The sequence below is a fragment of the Gambusia affinis genome, linkage group LG16 (genome assembly GCF_019740435.1).
Source record: "Gambusia affinis linkage group LG16, SWU_Gaff_1.0, whole genome shotgun sequence".
NCBI classification, from domain to species: domain Eukaryota; kingdom Metazoa; phylum Chordata; class Actinopteri; order Cyprinodontiformes; family Poeciliidae; genus Gambusia; species Gambusia affinis.
The window spans coordinates 11,344,342-11,361,744 of NC_057883.1; the positions used below are offsets into that span (position 1 = coordinate 11,344,342).

The 17,403-nt window shown below is 41.5% G+C and overlaps 1 protein-coding gene across 10 annotated transcripts in view; it reads right to left on the reverse strand.

Moving 5' to 3' along the window:
• Positions 1-17,403, reverse strand: part of meis2a (Meis homeobox 2a) — a 102,481-nt gene that overhangs the window by 64,069 nt on the left and 21,009 nt on the right. For 7 of the 10 annotated variants that reach the window (XM_044143828.1, XM_044143829.1, XM_044143826.1 and 4 more), the window contains exon 8: positions 1,305-1,450. In XM_044143828.1, the coding sequence (XP_043999763.1) occupies positions 1,305-1,450 (146 nt within the window). The remainder of the gene's footprint in view (positions 1-1,304; positions 1,451-17,403) is intronic. The other 3 variants (XM_044143830.1, XM_044143827.1, XM_044143832.1) reach the window with 1 other exon arrangement.

Here is a 17,403-nt window from a genome sequence, read left to right on the forward strand (position 1 = left end):
CAGCCAAGAGTTACAAGCTAAGGCAGCTTTTGTGTCTCACCACAGCCCCCTCCCTCTGAAATCTGACCCGTGTAGCAAAATCAATACAGCCTGATGTTCTGATAATGTCCTGACATTAGCAAGGGTGAGAGGACATGTAGACCACCCCTTTTAATAAGGCACACACAGATAAGCAGAAATGCAGTCAATGCTAGACTATCTGTTTTATCAAATTATATTTGAAGCTTGAAATTCTAAATCCAGATGGAGCAAAACAGGTTTCTTTAATAAGGTGAGCGCTTTTAAATTATCTAAATGAAGGAAATTAATTAGAATTGTACCAATTCAATCAGATTAAAAAATGTCCAACTCAACTGAATTTTAGTTTTCTCTAATTATTGAGACTTTGCCATTGAAATAACTCAGTAACCCCAGTCACAGTTCTACACAAACACCACCTATATTTTTCTGCCAAGATCTCCCATACAAACAGCACAAACAGTGGTCTCCTGTATCCATGATTTCATGAAAGTTCACACAGCATCTTAGCAGAAAGGAGTGCCACCAAATGGCTCTGTAGCCCTTCTGCTTCAGTGGTTGGCGTGTTGTCCATCCAAAGACAACAGTAAATATTTCCTCTTTTTCAAACCATTCCCAAAAAAATGTATGTGTGAAAATCCCTTCTGACCAGCCCATATCATAACAGCAACCCTGCCATGATCAAAATCCCTAAACTCCTATTTCTTACTTTGAGCTAATGTTTAATTTGAACTTTAGTAAATTGTCTAAAGATTTCTACAAAATGTCCAGATTCATTCTCACATAAAGCTTGCTGAGTGGCTATTTGCATTAACAAGCAATGGATGAGGTGTAGCCAGTTATGTGTTATTGCTGAGTGTACATATAAATTCAGTTTTGAAGCCAAATGTATTATACTGTTTGCTTCTTTTTTGGGGGTGGGGCTTATTGTTTGTGGTGGTAAACTATGACATTTATAATGTTAGGTTCAAAAATCTATAATATCAGGGCAGTATTACTGGAGCTGTGGTGCCTGTTAGTAGACGGAAGGTGCCCAAATGAAACTCTGTTCAGGACCGCATACAAACTTGGCTGGCTCTTGTCAGGCATTGCAGAGCTGAGCTAAGTAAACAGTCCAGAGTGATGAGATTGACCTGGTCAGTGTGGCCCTCCGACAGGAAGCTGAAATCAACCTTTCACTTGCTCAAACAGCAGCTACCGATGACCAGTATGTGCATGTGTTATTTCCTAGGACATGTTTCTGCAGAGGTTGTTATGAGACAAAAGTAGCTCTAAGTAAGGCTTACCGTGAGGTGCTGGAACAGCCACGCCCTCATGATGTTTGTGGCCACCTTAGGGAAAATGCCACGCTTTTTCTGCCTCTTCTTATCCTTGTCTGGATCATCGTCGTCTCCTGTGCCAGGCGATGCAACGCTGTTGTCTAAGCCATCTCCTGGGCAGAAACCAAACCCGGGGTTAAATAACATCTCAAACCACATCACAGGATGAAACACAGAAAAAAATACAGTCAAAGCCGAGTTTAAGGTTTATGATGGATGGATAAACAGACAAATACCACAGACTGGAATTCAAAACTGGTGCACTTAGGCTGAAAGATTTAGTGCAAGCAAAGCTGGTGTTGCGTTGTGAAGGTAAGGCGGTAGGGGGATTAGGATGGCCTTAGATGAAGGCCTGCATGGAGGCTGCAGGGTTTACACAGAGCTGCTCCATACCCCAGAGCACGAGACAGGGGAATAAGGGTTAATGGCTCAAATGTTATTGTTGGGCACTGAAACATTGTGTTCTTCATCCCACTTCTCTAGTAGGAAGGGGAAATAAAAAGAAATGAACAAGGAGCTTTCAAATACAGTGGAGACTAGGACTCATGTCATTAATTCAATTAAATTTGCATGCTTGACTTAACACAGAGCATTTTTTCCCATCCTTTGAAGAGAGCCAAAGGGGACAGAATGGAGTTATGCAGATATGTACAGTAAAAAAAAAAAAAGAAAAGAATTCATGAATTTACATCATCCAGTTGATCTGCCTGGGCACTGATTTGTGATTTGAGGGAGTTCGTTGTTGCAGTTCGATGCACATAATGGGCTCGTCCTATTCTTGCTCCCGCCCCACCCCAAACCCCCCCCCCCCCCCCCCCCTCCCCCCGTTCCCTCCAACCTAGCCATAAGATTAGCATGACAGGCCAGTGACGGCTATGCCTGCATTAATGCCCATCAGCGTTTGATTTCTTGGCAAAAACATGGACACACGCCTCCTTCAAACTGAAGTTTCCATCTTTGTCCCTTGCCTTTTTCTTGTTCCTCTACCCTGGCATTAATTGTGCATTAGCAAAAATGATTTACTTTTAACAGTCATGGTTATTTTTTCTTGCCCCCGGGCACGAATGCCTTGAAAGCCTTCCTTGAGGGCATCTAAATTATGTATCTGAAAAACTCCTCCACTAAGGAAGCGAAGGACCCTGACATTCTCAAAATTCAGACGCACATGTCCTCCTGTTTTTGGCGAGGCATCAATCACAGCCACCTATACAAGCCTTAATCTCACATAAATATTTCAGCTAATAACATTAAAAAGGGGGAAAAGAAAAAGGATCCGACTGGTGGTGTAATCAAATGCAAAATAAATGAAGAACACAAGGCCAGCAGGGGCCTGCACTTCTTAAAAACTTTTTTGTCTTTCTTTATGTTTATCCCAACTTCTTCTACTTCTCAGTCAGTACTGTGTTTTTCTTTGCACATCATTGGCTTGGAGCCACAAGGAACAGATAAACAAAGAAGTGCCGACGACAAGCTAAAGAAGCAACCACCCTCCTGAAGGACATATGGGAATGGGGACACAGACGAGGGGTGTTGTAATTGTAGAATGGGCATTCATTAGCGGCAAATGCCATAAATCCCAGGCTAAGTACGAATCCTTGTTCAGGAAAGCCTAAAACAATAAACGTTGGTCCCTACCCTGACTGTGAGAGGCTTCCTGAGAAATGCGACCCAGACGGAAGCTGAGTCCAACTCCCCCAGTTTGCTCTGAAACTTACAATAAAAACACAACCAGCGAGCTGTGAATTTTAACCACCCCGCCTTTGTTTCTTTGCTTTTGAGCTTCGCTGAATAATGTTTATGCTCCGTTCGATGTTTGTTTGTATGGCACCAGGTTTAGTGTTGATTTTTGAGCTACTCTCCAAATCCCTCTCCCGCTGTGAGCAGTCAGGCTCATCCAATAGAGCCGCACAGTGGCCAAAAGGCCAGCAGATTAATTTTATTGACGTTTCCATTTTCACTGCAATGTGATAGCCTTCCCTCTGGCCAGGGCCGGTACGACCCGTGCGTATTTACAGACTGACCTGTCACTTCATTACCCAGCATGCTTGCTGCCTCCTGCTCTAGCCCACGAGGATGAAACCAGACTCCCCCTGCGTTTCCGCCCCTCTCTGTCTTACACGGATATTGGCGTGTCTACAGATCCGACGTCTACAGCAGCAAGTCTGTGTACAACTTCAATGGCTGTCTTTGAATCTGTTTATGCACCTACGCTTTACTTCATTGCAAGAATAAAGAAGAACAAAGTGTGGACAGAAAATAAAAAAAGAGAAAGAAACAAAGGAAAAAAGAAAAAAGGAGAAGCAGGAAGAATAAAGGAGGAGTAGAAATAGAATAAAGAAGATCCAACTTGCTCAACCTCATTACATCTGAAGGAGAGCTGGTGCTTTGCATCCACCCCCACTCCTTTCTTATGAGCGAGAGAAGGAACGCTGCAGGGCAAATTGTCCCAAACGCTAATGGCTTCTGACTGTTCCCTGGCAACTCTGCCATTCTAACCTGCGTGGATGTGCACTCTGAGAAAAAAAAATTGGGTAAGGGAAAAAAAAGTACAGGGCAGAGCAGAGGGAAGCGTCCCATCATCTGGCCATGTGACACAGATGGGGGTTGGCTATTAGGAGGCAGTCGAAAGGCCTAAGGGAGCCGAGGTGCTGGAGTGTAGCCCCAGGCACTTTTGGAAAAGCAGCGCCCTTGGAGACGGAAAAAAAAAAAAAAAGATAGCAGCACACCCCCACCCACCCTCTTTCCCCTCTTTTCTTTCTTCCTCTCAACCTTTTCTCCTTCCTCCTTCTCCCTCTCTCCATCAAGATCTTGACTTAAAGTGTTTTCAATGAAAGTTTCTTTGCATATTTTCATACGCGCAGGGACTGCGAAAGTGTAATCAGGCAAACACGGAAGACAATGACCGGACGCAATGAGGGTAAGAGAGAATGAATAAGCACGCTGGCAAACAAACAAGCCCAAGTCCAAGAGCGCATTATACGCTCACATACATTCCCTCTCTCATCACCAGTGGGCGGTTATTAAAAATGCATTCAGATATATCTCCTTGTGAGTAAATTGGTCTCAGGGCTGAGCTCATTATCGGGCTGAGAAAGGACTGTAAACACATTGCATCTCTGCTTATCTAATGTTGGTACGTTCGAGGTCCCTTTAGGAAATGTTGTGCAAAAAAATGAGCAGAGTACAAAGTGTCCCATGGTCTTTGCTGAGACTATATGGGGGACTTCAGGGAGGCTGTAATGACACTAGAGCCAATGTTTCATGTTCAGAAGGTAACGTCCCACTGGGGAAGCCACCATGGTTAGGTTAACCATAGAAATATTGTGCATATGACCGCAAGTAAGGAATATTACCACCCATGAAAACCACAGTTAAACTTAGCTATGGTTAGCAATGAGGAAACTGGAGGTCCATTGGGGAGCTGAATTTACAATTGACCTGGCTGGAAATTTCTTCCTGTCAATGAACGAGTCATCTGCTCACAAACAATTTTGGGTGCAGAAGTTGGTAATGAGGGAAGAAAACAAAAATTTAGTATCAGTGAGGTCTCCTGAACATGAAGTCAGATGGAGCAAAGAGCCAACAATAAGCTCTATCTTCAACAGGGAGTACAGCAAATATTAGAAAGCTCCAAGCTTTTCAGCAAAGTTGTTGAGCTTCATCCTTCTGAAGAGTCCATTTTGTAAATCTCACTTAAAATAAAACTCTATTTGCTGCACAGGAATACCTGTTTAGCTGCTGAGCTGAGTAAGACTGATTCCTCTCGCTCACACAGATTGTGAGCCCAGTGTACAGAATTATTGATTGTTATGATAGAAAAGCTTCTTAAGAGTCATTATTAATTAGAATAAATAATGAACAATGTAACAATCTGTCACAACAGTAAATAACAAATGTTATTTATTGCAGAGGTTCTGTTAGAAAAATCTATATTGATATATGGTGCACAACTTTATATTGCGTAGTGAAAAAAAAAGGCTAACTCAGTAAGGTATTGTGTGTCCCATAAGGCAGTCAATGACCTGTACTGTATTTTTTTTACTTTGGTTGTATTTGTACAGATGCCTCTGTCACATAATCTGTAGGCTTTTACTGTACTTAAAGACTTTAGTGGTGCATAAAGGGACAGTCCCCCTTTTTGTGAGAAATAATTGTTTTATTTGATTTTTATGAACACTCAATTTTCGAAATATCCAGAAAGCATAAAATTGCATCTTCTTGTTCTTTCACAGATCGGAGCTTTACAAAGTTGGTAGTTTGAAGTTGGAAAATCTGCTCAATAGATATTGTTTATGGTTTTTCATGTTATGCTTAAAAAGCTCATTGCTCCAATGTAGTGAAGCAAAAGTGTACAAGCAATGGCTTACTGAAGCTGCTGCTAAAGTTACTAATTACAACACCTCTTCAACCATGACCCTTGTCAGACCAGACTAGTCAGGCATGTTCAGTCAATCCAGAAGAGAAAACTCACAAAGATAGCTAAAATAAAGCACAAGTAGATGGAGAAGCAGAGGTTATAAGAGTTATTTTGAATTCTCTACCTTAGCACAGTATTCTGACCCGTCCCTCCACCCTCCTATTACACCACCTCCATCCCTGCAGGCTTGGCCGTGGAGAATGAGGAGAAAAGAAGAAGGGGGATTTAGAGCCTCCCTTTTCCCTCTTTTTCTCTTCAACTTTTCAGCTAACATAAGCGGCGTTTAGCACATTCAGTCCCCCCAAATGGCAACGAATGAGGGAAGCAGTGGGGGCTCCTCTTTTGTCCGTCTGGTTACCCCTTTTATTTACTCTGGATTTACGGAGGGGTCTTTGCCGACTCTGGGACCACATGCTTTTGACACATGCACAATCTCCTTCCCGTACACACACGCACAAATGCGAAGAGGCTCTTTTCACCCTGGTGGAACAGCTAGCCCTCTGTTGCTCCATGGTGACTGAGGATTACCGTCCTTCTTGCTACAACCACATGCTAGCAATATGCTTCGTGTTCATGTAAAAAGGCCCTAATCCCTTTACTGATAAAACATACTTGACCATCCGGGTTTTTTTTTTTTTTGGTTTTTTTTTTGTTTTTATTTATTTAAGTAAGCCATCAGGACATTTTTGTTTCTCTGTGTGAACGCGCCATATGGTGTGCAGCACTCGCTCAGATCCATACAGTAGATGAGGGCTCTAAACGGAACAGTCTCCGTGTGCACGGCACCACTGCAGCCTGCGTTTTACGCTGATTATTTCCTGATCTGTGCTTAAACAAGCAGCAGCCCCCTTTGCACTGGACCATAAAACAACAGCTTAGTAAACAGCAAGCATGCTGACAAATTGGTGGCGCTCAGGCCGGAGTCATTAACAGCCTTAAAACCTGTCAGAGCAATTACAACAAACTCTCTCCTTCAGCAAGTCTGCCCGCCAAACTCAGATGTTGCTGCCTGCCTCTCGTCTGCCACCCCCCTTTACCACCGGGACACATGGCTGAAGGTGAAAGAGAAACATAACCCTTCGCTCTACATCATTTTTCTATATCTCCAAAAGCATCCCAGAGAAATAAAGGCAAGCGTCTATGTGAAACACAGCTGTACCTGAATCCCGAGGACTGAAACTCAGAGCTTCATCTTGCATGAGAGGTAATGTCGGGTTGTCTCCCCCCACCGCTCCCAAAAAAAAAAAGCACATCATTAAGTGTACCCTTAAATGAAGTGGAATAAGAGCTTTTAATTAGATGTTGTTTTCTGTGTGTGGGGAAGTGAGGCAGTCAAGCAGTAAGAAAGGCGTGGAGAGAAGGACGAAGTGAAATGTGTGTGTTTGCGTGTGCGGGTGTGTGTGTGTAGGGGTGCTCATCAGCTCTTGTACAGTACCTCCCTTCTCTGCCCCTTTCTCTAAGCCCTCTAAACCTGCCATCGGCCAGATATCTCTATGTCATCCCTGGAATGTTGGAGATAACTATCGCCTCTACACCAATACGAGGCCTCTCTCTTCTCACAGGCGCAGCGCTGACCCCACTGTGCACATCCCTGCCATGGAGGGTGAGGTAGAAGAATTGCAGGCAGGGGAGGTGGGGGGGAGCAGAGGGTAGGATGAAGGGTGTAGAGTTGGAGGTAAAACATGTTTTTAACAACCAGTTAGGCTATTTTACCTTATAACCCAAAATATGGGCTGGAGTGAAGCCACCCTCCTCTTTCAGCTTCTCCCCTGGAGCCAAAGAGGAGTATAGGGTCCAGAAGTAAGAGGGAGGCAGGGGGGGAAGTTTAGGATTTTTTTTTACCAGGGTCATTGACTGTGCCTCCTTTAATCTTTTTTATATGCTCAAACTCTGCCAAGAGCCTAAAATATCCCTCCAATTAACCTACAATAACATCATAATAATTTTCTAGCTTTGGTTGTGTTTCTGTGGATCCATGTTTTCTACAACTTTCCTGCAGTTCTTTGAATATGTGAAACACATAAAAGCATCTCTACCAACTTTGCACATTGTCAAATCTTTTGCCAAATGTTCTTTGGAAAACAAAACAAGCTCAATATCTTTGGAAAAAGAGCACTGATTATTTAATCATCTTCCCAAAGATTCCCATTTGGATTTAGGGCTAGACTTTGCATCTTCGAGATGCTGTTTGCAGACTAATATTCTCTAAACCAATACAGAACAGCAGCATCAACACTCAGACTAAATTGCACAAAGTGTAGTTTCTGATTAGGTGACTTTTGTTTTTTTTTTATTTTGGGGTATTAAAGTAAAGGCATGTGACAACAAATTCAACTCCACACTTTTGCTTTTTATTTCTACAAACGTTATTACACAAATGTGGATATGTTTAATAATAACATACCTAGGAAGGGGACTTGCCATCCATTAGGAGATTTATTTGAGAAGGAAAATAGTTAGAAGGAGAAGAGCTGGAATAAAGATGTATAAAAGAAAAGAGGCAGGCTGTCGCAGATGTCAGGACCCAATTTGCATGAATGGCAAAGGGCTAAATTGCAGGGGTTGGGGGAGCTACTATCCAACCCCTAACTCTGCTTTTTTTTTGGGAGGGGGACTAAAAGGGAGTTTTGATGCCCATGACTACCCCTCACTCAGAAGACAGGGATCAGTGGCTAATGAAGGGCTTTGGGTCTCCACCAGACATTTCACACTTTCTGCCTCCCTGACAACTCCACCCTTCTCTCTCTAATCTCTAAACACATCAGTAGCTTCTGCTGCTGCTGCCCTGTCCTTACATTTGAAATCAAATTGAGCCAATTTCTTTTTTATAAATTCACAAACCTGCACATATAAAATTTCAAACCAAGACTTTCTGTGTCTTTTTAAAATAGCACAATAAAGACTTTTCACAGTGGGGGTAACCAGCATTTCGGCCCGACTTACTCTATAATTCATAATTGTTACAACAAAAAAATAAAAAAAGACAGAGCTTGGAATACCAAAAGAAGTATATATAAGTCAGAGGGTTGATGCTACCTTAAATATTAAAGAACAGGTATTTCCCTAAAGTAATTTGGTCTCTATTGAATTGAAACAAGTGTGATTATTAGTAGAACAAGCTGTTTCAAAACTTGTGTTTTTTACTAACTAGCTCTGGCTCACAGAAAATCGACAAGTTGCTCAGCTTTGGAATGATGATGTTTTGAAAAATGGGAATCAAGAAATGAGATGGCGCAAAAGAAAACAAAGAAATTTGCCGTGGCATCATACAGATCTCTCTGTTAGTGAAAAATGCTCTGAGATGTCAACTGCAGTGATGCTCTACCTTCACTTATGGGCAAATACTTGCACCTCACTCGTAAAATAATAAATAGAGGTTCATTAATAGTCCTGACAGACACATGATGGACAAGGTACTGAGTTAAAATGAGACCAAAAATACATTTTATGCAAAAGTCTGGGACAGGGACAATAAATCTGATCAATGTAGTAAAACACTACATCATCCTACAGAAAAAAAGAGGGTAGCTCTGATTTTGTGATCCAGAAAAGCAACTACTGTTTATGGTGTTGTATGATCTGAAAAGTTGTGATTTTCTGACTTCACTGGCAATTAAAGGATAAGAAATACAGATTTCTTTTTATAAAGAAAACAAAAAATGAATGAAGTCAGACTTCTGATGGACTTGTGACAGACAGTACCATTAAAAACAAAATTAGCAGGTATGCTAGACGTCTACACATAAAACTTAGTGGTTGAAAGAGTAAATGAAATAAAAGGTTTATAAATCAACAAGTCAACCATCAGATTGTAGCCTCTGCTCAGCAGCCCTCTCATCAGCCAAATGCCATAGGTTTTTTTTTTCCCTCCCCGCTCTTTTTTTTTCCACACAAATGTCCTGGAGGCAGGGAACAAAGCGAGCAGAACTGATTACTGCACTGTTGCTCCGCTCCGCCAGTCTAAACTCTGTTTGGCTTCCTAATGAGCTCACTAAAAACCCAATTCATCACCCATAACCCCTTCTCAACCTGCCTTGAAATCCTCCATTATGGAAAGTCAAGGACAGTCGGTTTACAGGCTTTGGGCTGGGGTCAGGGGCTGCGAAGGGTGCATGGCAGTGGCTGTGACAACAGTTCAGCCAAGGTTACTTTGACACCAGGCATACTCATGTGCCATGTGAAGAAACGTGCTTATTCATTCAAGTCAGTCTACTTTTGTCCTAAAGATCTATTGATGTTGGTAGTCTCTTGCAAAGGATTCACACGCCTTTAGCATTCTATGTTTTTTTCTGTTTTGTTTTTTTTTTTGCAACCACAACCTTCCAAGTGTTTTGGGGGGATTTATGTGATAAAACACAAAGTAAACGATAAATGTGAAATAATAGACTCTGGAAACCTTGAATTAGTAATTTGTCTTATTAGTTTGGATATCTAGGGACTTAAATTAGTGTCTATTTTATTTTGTGAAATAAAATAGACATGCATGGACTATTGCTTAGGGTTTCTGCGATGCAAAATGTGAATCTACCTAGTCTCAATTCTTGTGCAAGTTCTTCACAATTCTCTCATTAATACCATCTTTCCATCAACCATAACAAAACTTCCAGATCCTATTAAATAAATAAAGCATCTCAGGATGATGCCACCATTGAGTTTCACCATAGCGTAATGGCAGTGTTGGTCATTTGTCACAGTGTTTTGCATGCAGGCTAAATAGTTAAACTTAACAGAGCACCTTACTACTTTTACCTGGCTTGTGGTAAATTGTTATGGAGATTTTTTTTATGGTGATGTATTTTCTCAAGGTTCTGCATGGCATCAATATTCTTGAATTCTTTACTCAAGAATACCGAGTTGATCAGAAAGAGTTAGCCTGAGTTCCCCTATCTTTTATGTCCTTGCCTCATTTTGCAAAACCAGCAGTGTCCGAGTCTGAGCGGAGGAATGTCCGGTTTGATGATTGCAGCAGCGGGAATGTCCCTGATCAAGTCAGCTTTCACACCAGAGATTTCAGGTTTAATACCCTTTCGTCCCTTTCCTGCCAAGACAGGAATGTGGAGGGAATGTAGGAGGGTGGGGAGCAAGTCCTTCAGAGAAAAATAAAAGAGATGCGTAATGCAGGCAGAGCATCGAAGGTGTATCGTCAACAGTAAAGAAGGTGGAAAAAGAGCTCAGAATCCAAAGCCTGTTGGTTGGAAGGAGGGGTCAGAAACCGAGAGAAGGAGGAGGAGGACAACATAGGGTTGGAGTAAACTCCCACTGTTCCTCATTACATGGAGCTGAAATGATCCTCCTGACACCTGGGCTGTAACCAAGAGATTACAGAATTGATGAATCCTTGGTTTAAAATGCAGCTGTTTTATTCTGCTTTAGTAATTAATTCTTTTTCCAATAATGTATTGATTAAGCGTAGCCCCTGATAAAGTTCAAACTGAGAGAGATCCCTCCAGGGGCTTTGGGTTGGCCCGCTCCAGAGAGTCAATGAAAACTTCCTCCCTTCACCTGCATCTATCTCTCTCTGTCAGTGCAGTTTACCCTCATAAATTAGTCAGATCAGTGAGGAGCTGATACTGTCTGCACGCTTGCTGATATATTTCCCTGTTATTTTGAAGCAATCATGTCCACACAAATGCAGATGTGCTTTCTGACAAGTCCATCACACACACAACTCGGGGAAAATATTAAAAGGACGAGACAAAAGGAGAGTTCAAAAGCATTCATTTACCTAAACAGTTTTTCCTTTGCTCTCCTTCTTGTTCTTATCCTGAGCCTAGGAGGGAATTACTGCATGCAGAACGAGAGCATCTCATTTCGCAAAACTACTCTTTCATTCTTTTTATCACTGTATTTTTCCTAACAGTTGTGAAAAACAGCCTGATGAACAGAGGGTAGAGTACATATCTCCTGGGAGCCAACTAGCAGAGAAATCAGATCCAGATTTATATGAGAGTCTGCTGCTCACGTCTTGTCAAGACCCCTCACCTACAGGCTTCTTTACAAGTCTATAACCGGGGACCACTGTCCTCCACAGGGCCTTGACATAAATTCACTCATTCTTATAAGAAGCAGAAGCATTTGTTTCAGCTCCATGATGCAACATCTGTATGGAAACAACCATGCAATGAAATATAGTTCCATTTCCTAATAACGGTAGCAAATGGGATTTTCTCTCAATATAAACTAAAATGGACTACTCTGACACATCATTAATACGTAGTGACAAATAACCGGTGACCCAATGAAGAGGAAGGAGTCAGTTAAAAGCCTTTTTCAATATTAAAACCTAATGAAAAAGTGAATGAATTATGAAGGTAGAAGGGAAAAAATATAATTAGAAGGTGGAAGTAGAGCTTAATACGTTTACTCGGGACTATTTCCTTTCGTTAATGGGACAGCAGCAAGCAAAGAGGCAGTTTTCACCAGGCCAGTATTGACTGTCTGCTCCACTCCGTAAGGTAAATCCAGCAGGTCATTTCATTAAGGCCCAATTCCATGGCACTAATTTTGATCTGAGGCGCTCGACAGCTGCTAGCATGTAGAAATTGCAATCAGTGGGATCGGATGAGTGGGAGCCGATTGCTCCCACAAAAAGTACTAGATGTCATAGATGTATATCTGCAGATGTGCACATTTTTTGACAGCCCCGATTAAAAGTGTAAAAAATATTACAATCAAAAAGATCTATTACCGCAGCAAAAGCATGTTTTTATTTATTCATTTTAATTATTCTTTTGTTGATCAGACTTTATAGTGACTTCTAATTAATTATTCAGAAGATTATGTCCCCCTTAGTTATAAATATGATTTGGTGTAGAGAAAATTGTCTTGCCACTTGGCTGTACAAAGATCCATGTTTGTCTTGCTAAGTGTGACACCTCGGTGTCACCAACTCTTCTTAACAACCAATAAATTGCTTTCTACCTAACAATGGGTAGTTTGAAAACGGTGCCAGAAAAAACTGCTTCTCTGTGCTGTCATCGCAAACACAAAACTTTATTGGGACTTTAACATCTTGTTTTGAGACTAAGACTGACAAACACTCCAGGTGGGATTTGCATAAAACAAAAAATATGAGCATGAGGAAAACTCCACTCTTAAGTAGGGTAGGATATCTGTGATGATGTGGCACTATTTTTCTTACAATAAGTGACTACAAGAACCAAAACCTGTCTAAACGTTCAGCAAGAGCAACAATTCAAACTTCTGTAAAGCAACTCAAAGTTTAATAAATAAAGCTAAAATAAAGCAAAGGATGAGTCTGGAAAATGTCATGAGGTACTGTGGTTAGATTGCATGGCATCATGAACTTTTTAAACTACCAGGAGATTTTAATGTAAAAATCTGTTGGAGGTTACCAGTTAACTGAAAATGGCTCATGATAGGGTGGTTCAGGATAACAAGGATCCAAAACATGCAGCCAGATCAACACAGAAATGGCTCTCTGTACTCAAAACCAATCATTTTCCAAGACTCAGTCTCCAGACCCAAAATTCTGTAGAAAATCTGTCAAGTAAGCTTAAGAGAAGAAAGCATAAGAGAGAACCAAGCACTCTGGAGATAATTTGTGAAATGAGAAACGAAGATTTTTCTTTCTTTCTCTTTTTTTATGTCAGCTTTTTGAAACATGATTGTGGAAGAAAATGTGCTGTTCAATTGAAAAAATTGGTTCCACAGCATAGTAACAGCAGTGTTACCTATAGTGACTCATTGTTAGTGTGATTTTAATTGAGTGGACAAAGAAAAAGATCATCATTAAATGTAACTGAAAAGATTTCCTGCATTACAATACATATTCTAGCAATTTAGTGCAACTTATTGTTTGCTTTTCATTTAGAACCTCCCTTCTCCTCCCTGCCGCTTGTTTTCTTCATTCCTTTTATTTCAGATTTTTTCATAACAGCCTTTGCTATCGACTGTTCAATTTTCCCCCTCACACTCACCCCTCCCGGAACAGCATCAGTGCCGACAATCCTGCATTGGTACCCAGCTCCACAATACCCCCAAGCCCACTCTCCGAGACGCTCGCTGGGGAGCCCTGAGAGCCGGGCCTGCCCTAGAGCTCCCCGCAGCCCACCGCTTACTCCCTACGAGACCAAAATCAAAGAGAGAGGGCCTTAAACTCTAACCATGGGTATAATGAGGGTGCTCCAAAGAACAATAAGCATATACTCCAAAGGAAAATGAAGAGTAGGACTACAAAAGAAGGGGAAAGATAAGTATAGGAATTTTGGCCCGACAGTGTTTTCCAGAAGGGAACAACAACAGAGAGCAGATAAGAAAAAATAATTAATAAGCTAGCGGGTGCATTGCTATGCAAGTGAGGGCAAAGGGCCACAGCCAGTGGCGATGGTAGCCGGGGCCACGTATCTCCTCAACCACATATCTGAATGCAGAACAACGAAGGGATCTGCCACATGCCCCTGGAGCTGAAGGGAGCCAAAAGGAGCACGACTAATTTCTGCACAACAATGGGCCTGGATGAGCGCCCACACAATGGCAGGTGCTTTGAATAGCAGCAGGGCCCTTGCAGCGGGGATCTTCTCCTCTCTTCACTCCGAGGTGCTCGGGTCTGGCTTGCGTAACCTCTCATTTTCAACCAGGCTTCCTTTTTGACTCATAAAGGATGAAAACGATCTCATGGGAGGCTGGAGGAGAGCGAGGCAGCCAAGCCTGCAAGGCAAAACTCACAGCAAGTCCAGCTATGCTGTTGCTTCCATGCTATTTACTTCCAATTTTTCCCCATCACCCATAAACCTGAACACCTTGCCTTGTTATTACTCCCCATTTTTTATCCTTTTTACGTACTTTCCATCTACTCACTCGATGGAGTGCTCGTGTTTGTTGTGCAGCTGCTCGGACTGTCCTGTAAGCCACGGTGTAATGGTAAAGGCTGTTTTCCCCCCACCTTAAGAACATTCTTTCTGGGGTCATGAGGTCAGGCTTTGCAGATGTCTCCTGCAGACACTCGGTTGTCTAAGGACTGCATCCCTGGGAGTAAGTATTTGTACTAAGCAACAGAGCTATTCCCCCATCACTTTAGAAAATGTTAAATGTTGTTTTTTTTCCCTTTATTTTTGTCTCTGTTTTTTTTTGCTCATTGTTTTATTCCTGAATGAAGCAATAGAGTGAGAGCAGTTTTTCCAAGGTGGAGATTTGTGCACAGAGATAATGAAAGAAAGCACTGGTTATCACAAGATAGTAGTGTGTTTTTCTGTCTGCTCTCATTTCTTTAAGCACTAGCTGTCTCCATACGTTTCCTCCAATTGTTTAAATGGGGCCTTAGTCATCAGGCAGAAGGAAAGATGCTTTTAAAGGTCTTTCTCTTATTTAGTGTGCACTGTTGCCAAGAGAGAAAAATGAAAGCATGTAGTAACGGTCCCATCAAATAATAAAAAAAAAAGAACCTTTGAGTAAGCAAGATCGAAGCCAAACAGAGTGACCCTACATGAACGGAGGGGAAATATTTGAACTGGAGTCATGGTTGTCAAAGGGTGGTACAGCTACAGCTAATGGTACTTGGGATGCCTTTTGTGGTACACAGAGAAAATACTGTGTACCACATCAACCAAATTTACAAGGTGAATAGATAAAATATGCAGGTAATATGTCCAAAATCAAATTATTTTTAACACATTGATCTCTGCTTCTTCCTACCTGAAAAACACTCGTTTACAGATGTATTATTGCTGAGAAAATAAAATATCACAAGAGTTATAATTTATCATAACAATAAACTATAATGCTTCCAAACCCAAAAATATAGTATCATTGATTTTTTTTTTTTTAGATTACTGTTACAGAAGACTATCAGTGAATGTCAGTGAATTTCAAAATATGGTAGATTGCAATTATTGGATACTGAAGTGTTCAATAATGATGATGTGTATGTGCTTTTGTTCATAGCACAGTGTGTGTGCAGCAACAGGTGTTGAACCCAAAAGAATGCATTTAATGTATGCAAACAATATAGGAAGATATTTATAAATAGTGCTTACGCATGCAGTTAGAAGTTTTAAAAATCTAATTAGATACAAGCTGCAACTTAACTAGTGATTATTGCAGCCATATTGGATTTTGTGGTCAGGGTTAATAAAAACGTCAATCTTTCCCCACTTTAATTCTGATTCCAAAATTAGGAGATATTTACTTCAAACATGCAGCGCAAATAAATATTTTACTTCCTGTCTTGCTTTATGAAAAACTTTAACTTCTGTTTTTTCTGTTTTAAAGCATCTTGTCTGGTTACAGAAGGTTGAAAAATACCTGAGGTAGAGCCTCAATCTCAAGAAAAAAATAAATTCCTGAGCCAAACTGTCTCAGTAAAAGCAAGTCATCATTTGCTCTGTTTAGCTTTGGAGCATAACATTGATAAAGATTGCACAATTTAACATGCAAGTTCTGCCTGAAAACATGGAAAACAGCATAATTGGAGCAGCCTTTCAAAAACCCTGGCAAAGAGCTATCCTTGAATATCTTTCTCCTTTTCATCTCGCTTTTTTCCACTCTTTCTTTCTTTTCGTTTGATATGGTGTTTTCTTTTCCTTCCTTCTTCCCCCTCCAAACATCTCTCTGTATTCTACAAATTGATATCGCTCTAAATGAATTATGGTAAATGCATAATGAAGGTTTTCTCAGCTTCCGCCCCGCAGCCAGCCAGGATGGAGCATCTCGTTTGGCGTGTTTGATTCGTTTTGTTGCACATTTAGCCCCAGCGTTCCTTCGGAGTGCGCTCTGCTCGAGGGATGCAAATAAGAAATTATCCTTGCTGACTAACATGGCTAATACCTCCTCTGGGGTAATCAAAAATTATTAGTCGCTTGCTTCCAATAAACATTAGGGCTTGTGGCGATAAACACTATCAAATTGCTCACTTCTGCCTGCTCCCGAATAGCCATAAAATGGGTGAACAAAAGTGATCAGGTGTGGAAAAAGCACCCTGGCTACATGGAAACGGAGAGACTGTGGGACTCCTATTATTCCAAAAAAAAGCAGCCCTTTGGCTTTAAGAGTCATTAAAGCATGTACTAGAGTGGGAATCAGACTAGAAAATGAGCTTATCTTGCATAATGCCCTCATAAGCTTTGCATAAACGTAAAAGATGAGCGCGTGAAAATCAGCAGCAGAGAGAAGAGAACCAGGATTGTAACACACTTCCTTTATCATCCTCCCACTCTCTTGGACTGTGGCAGCATGTTAAAGCGGTACCTGTAGGGTACAGCGGCTCCCCTACAGTTTCGCGTTTGCTCCGGAGTGCAAACTTCGCTTTACACAAGAGGAAGGAAAAAACCACACAGCTAGTGAACAAGCTGCAGCTAGCCTCGCTAAGCCACTCTGCTAAAACCGCGTGCTGTTTTTTTGGAGGGACCTTTGCCGTGTTGCAGGGTTTTAGAATTAGGGGGAGGAGAACCGGGAGGGTGGGGGTGGAAAGGAGATTAAAGAGCCAAGGGAGGTTGAAGAAAGAAAGGAGCGTAAAAGAGCACAAGGCCCATTGGTCAAACACAAAGGTGAAGATGGGGAAAGGACATTTGAAGTCAGGGCTATACTCCAACTAAGTACACCTTAAACAACCCAGTGTAAGCCGGCAGTCAGGGGTTTTTGGAGTTTCCCTGCAGGTGTGCCTTTCACAGACTTGGCTTCTATGACCTCTCT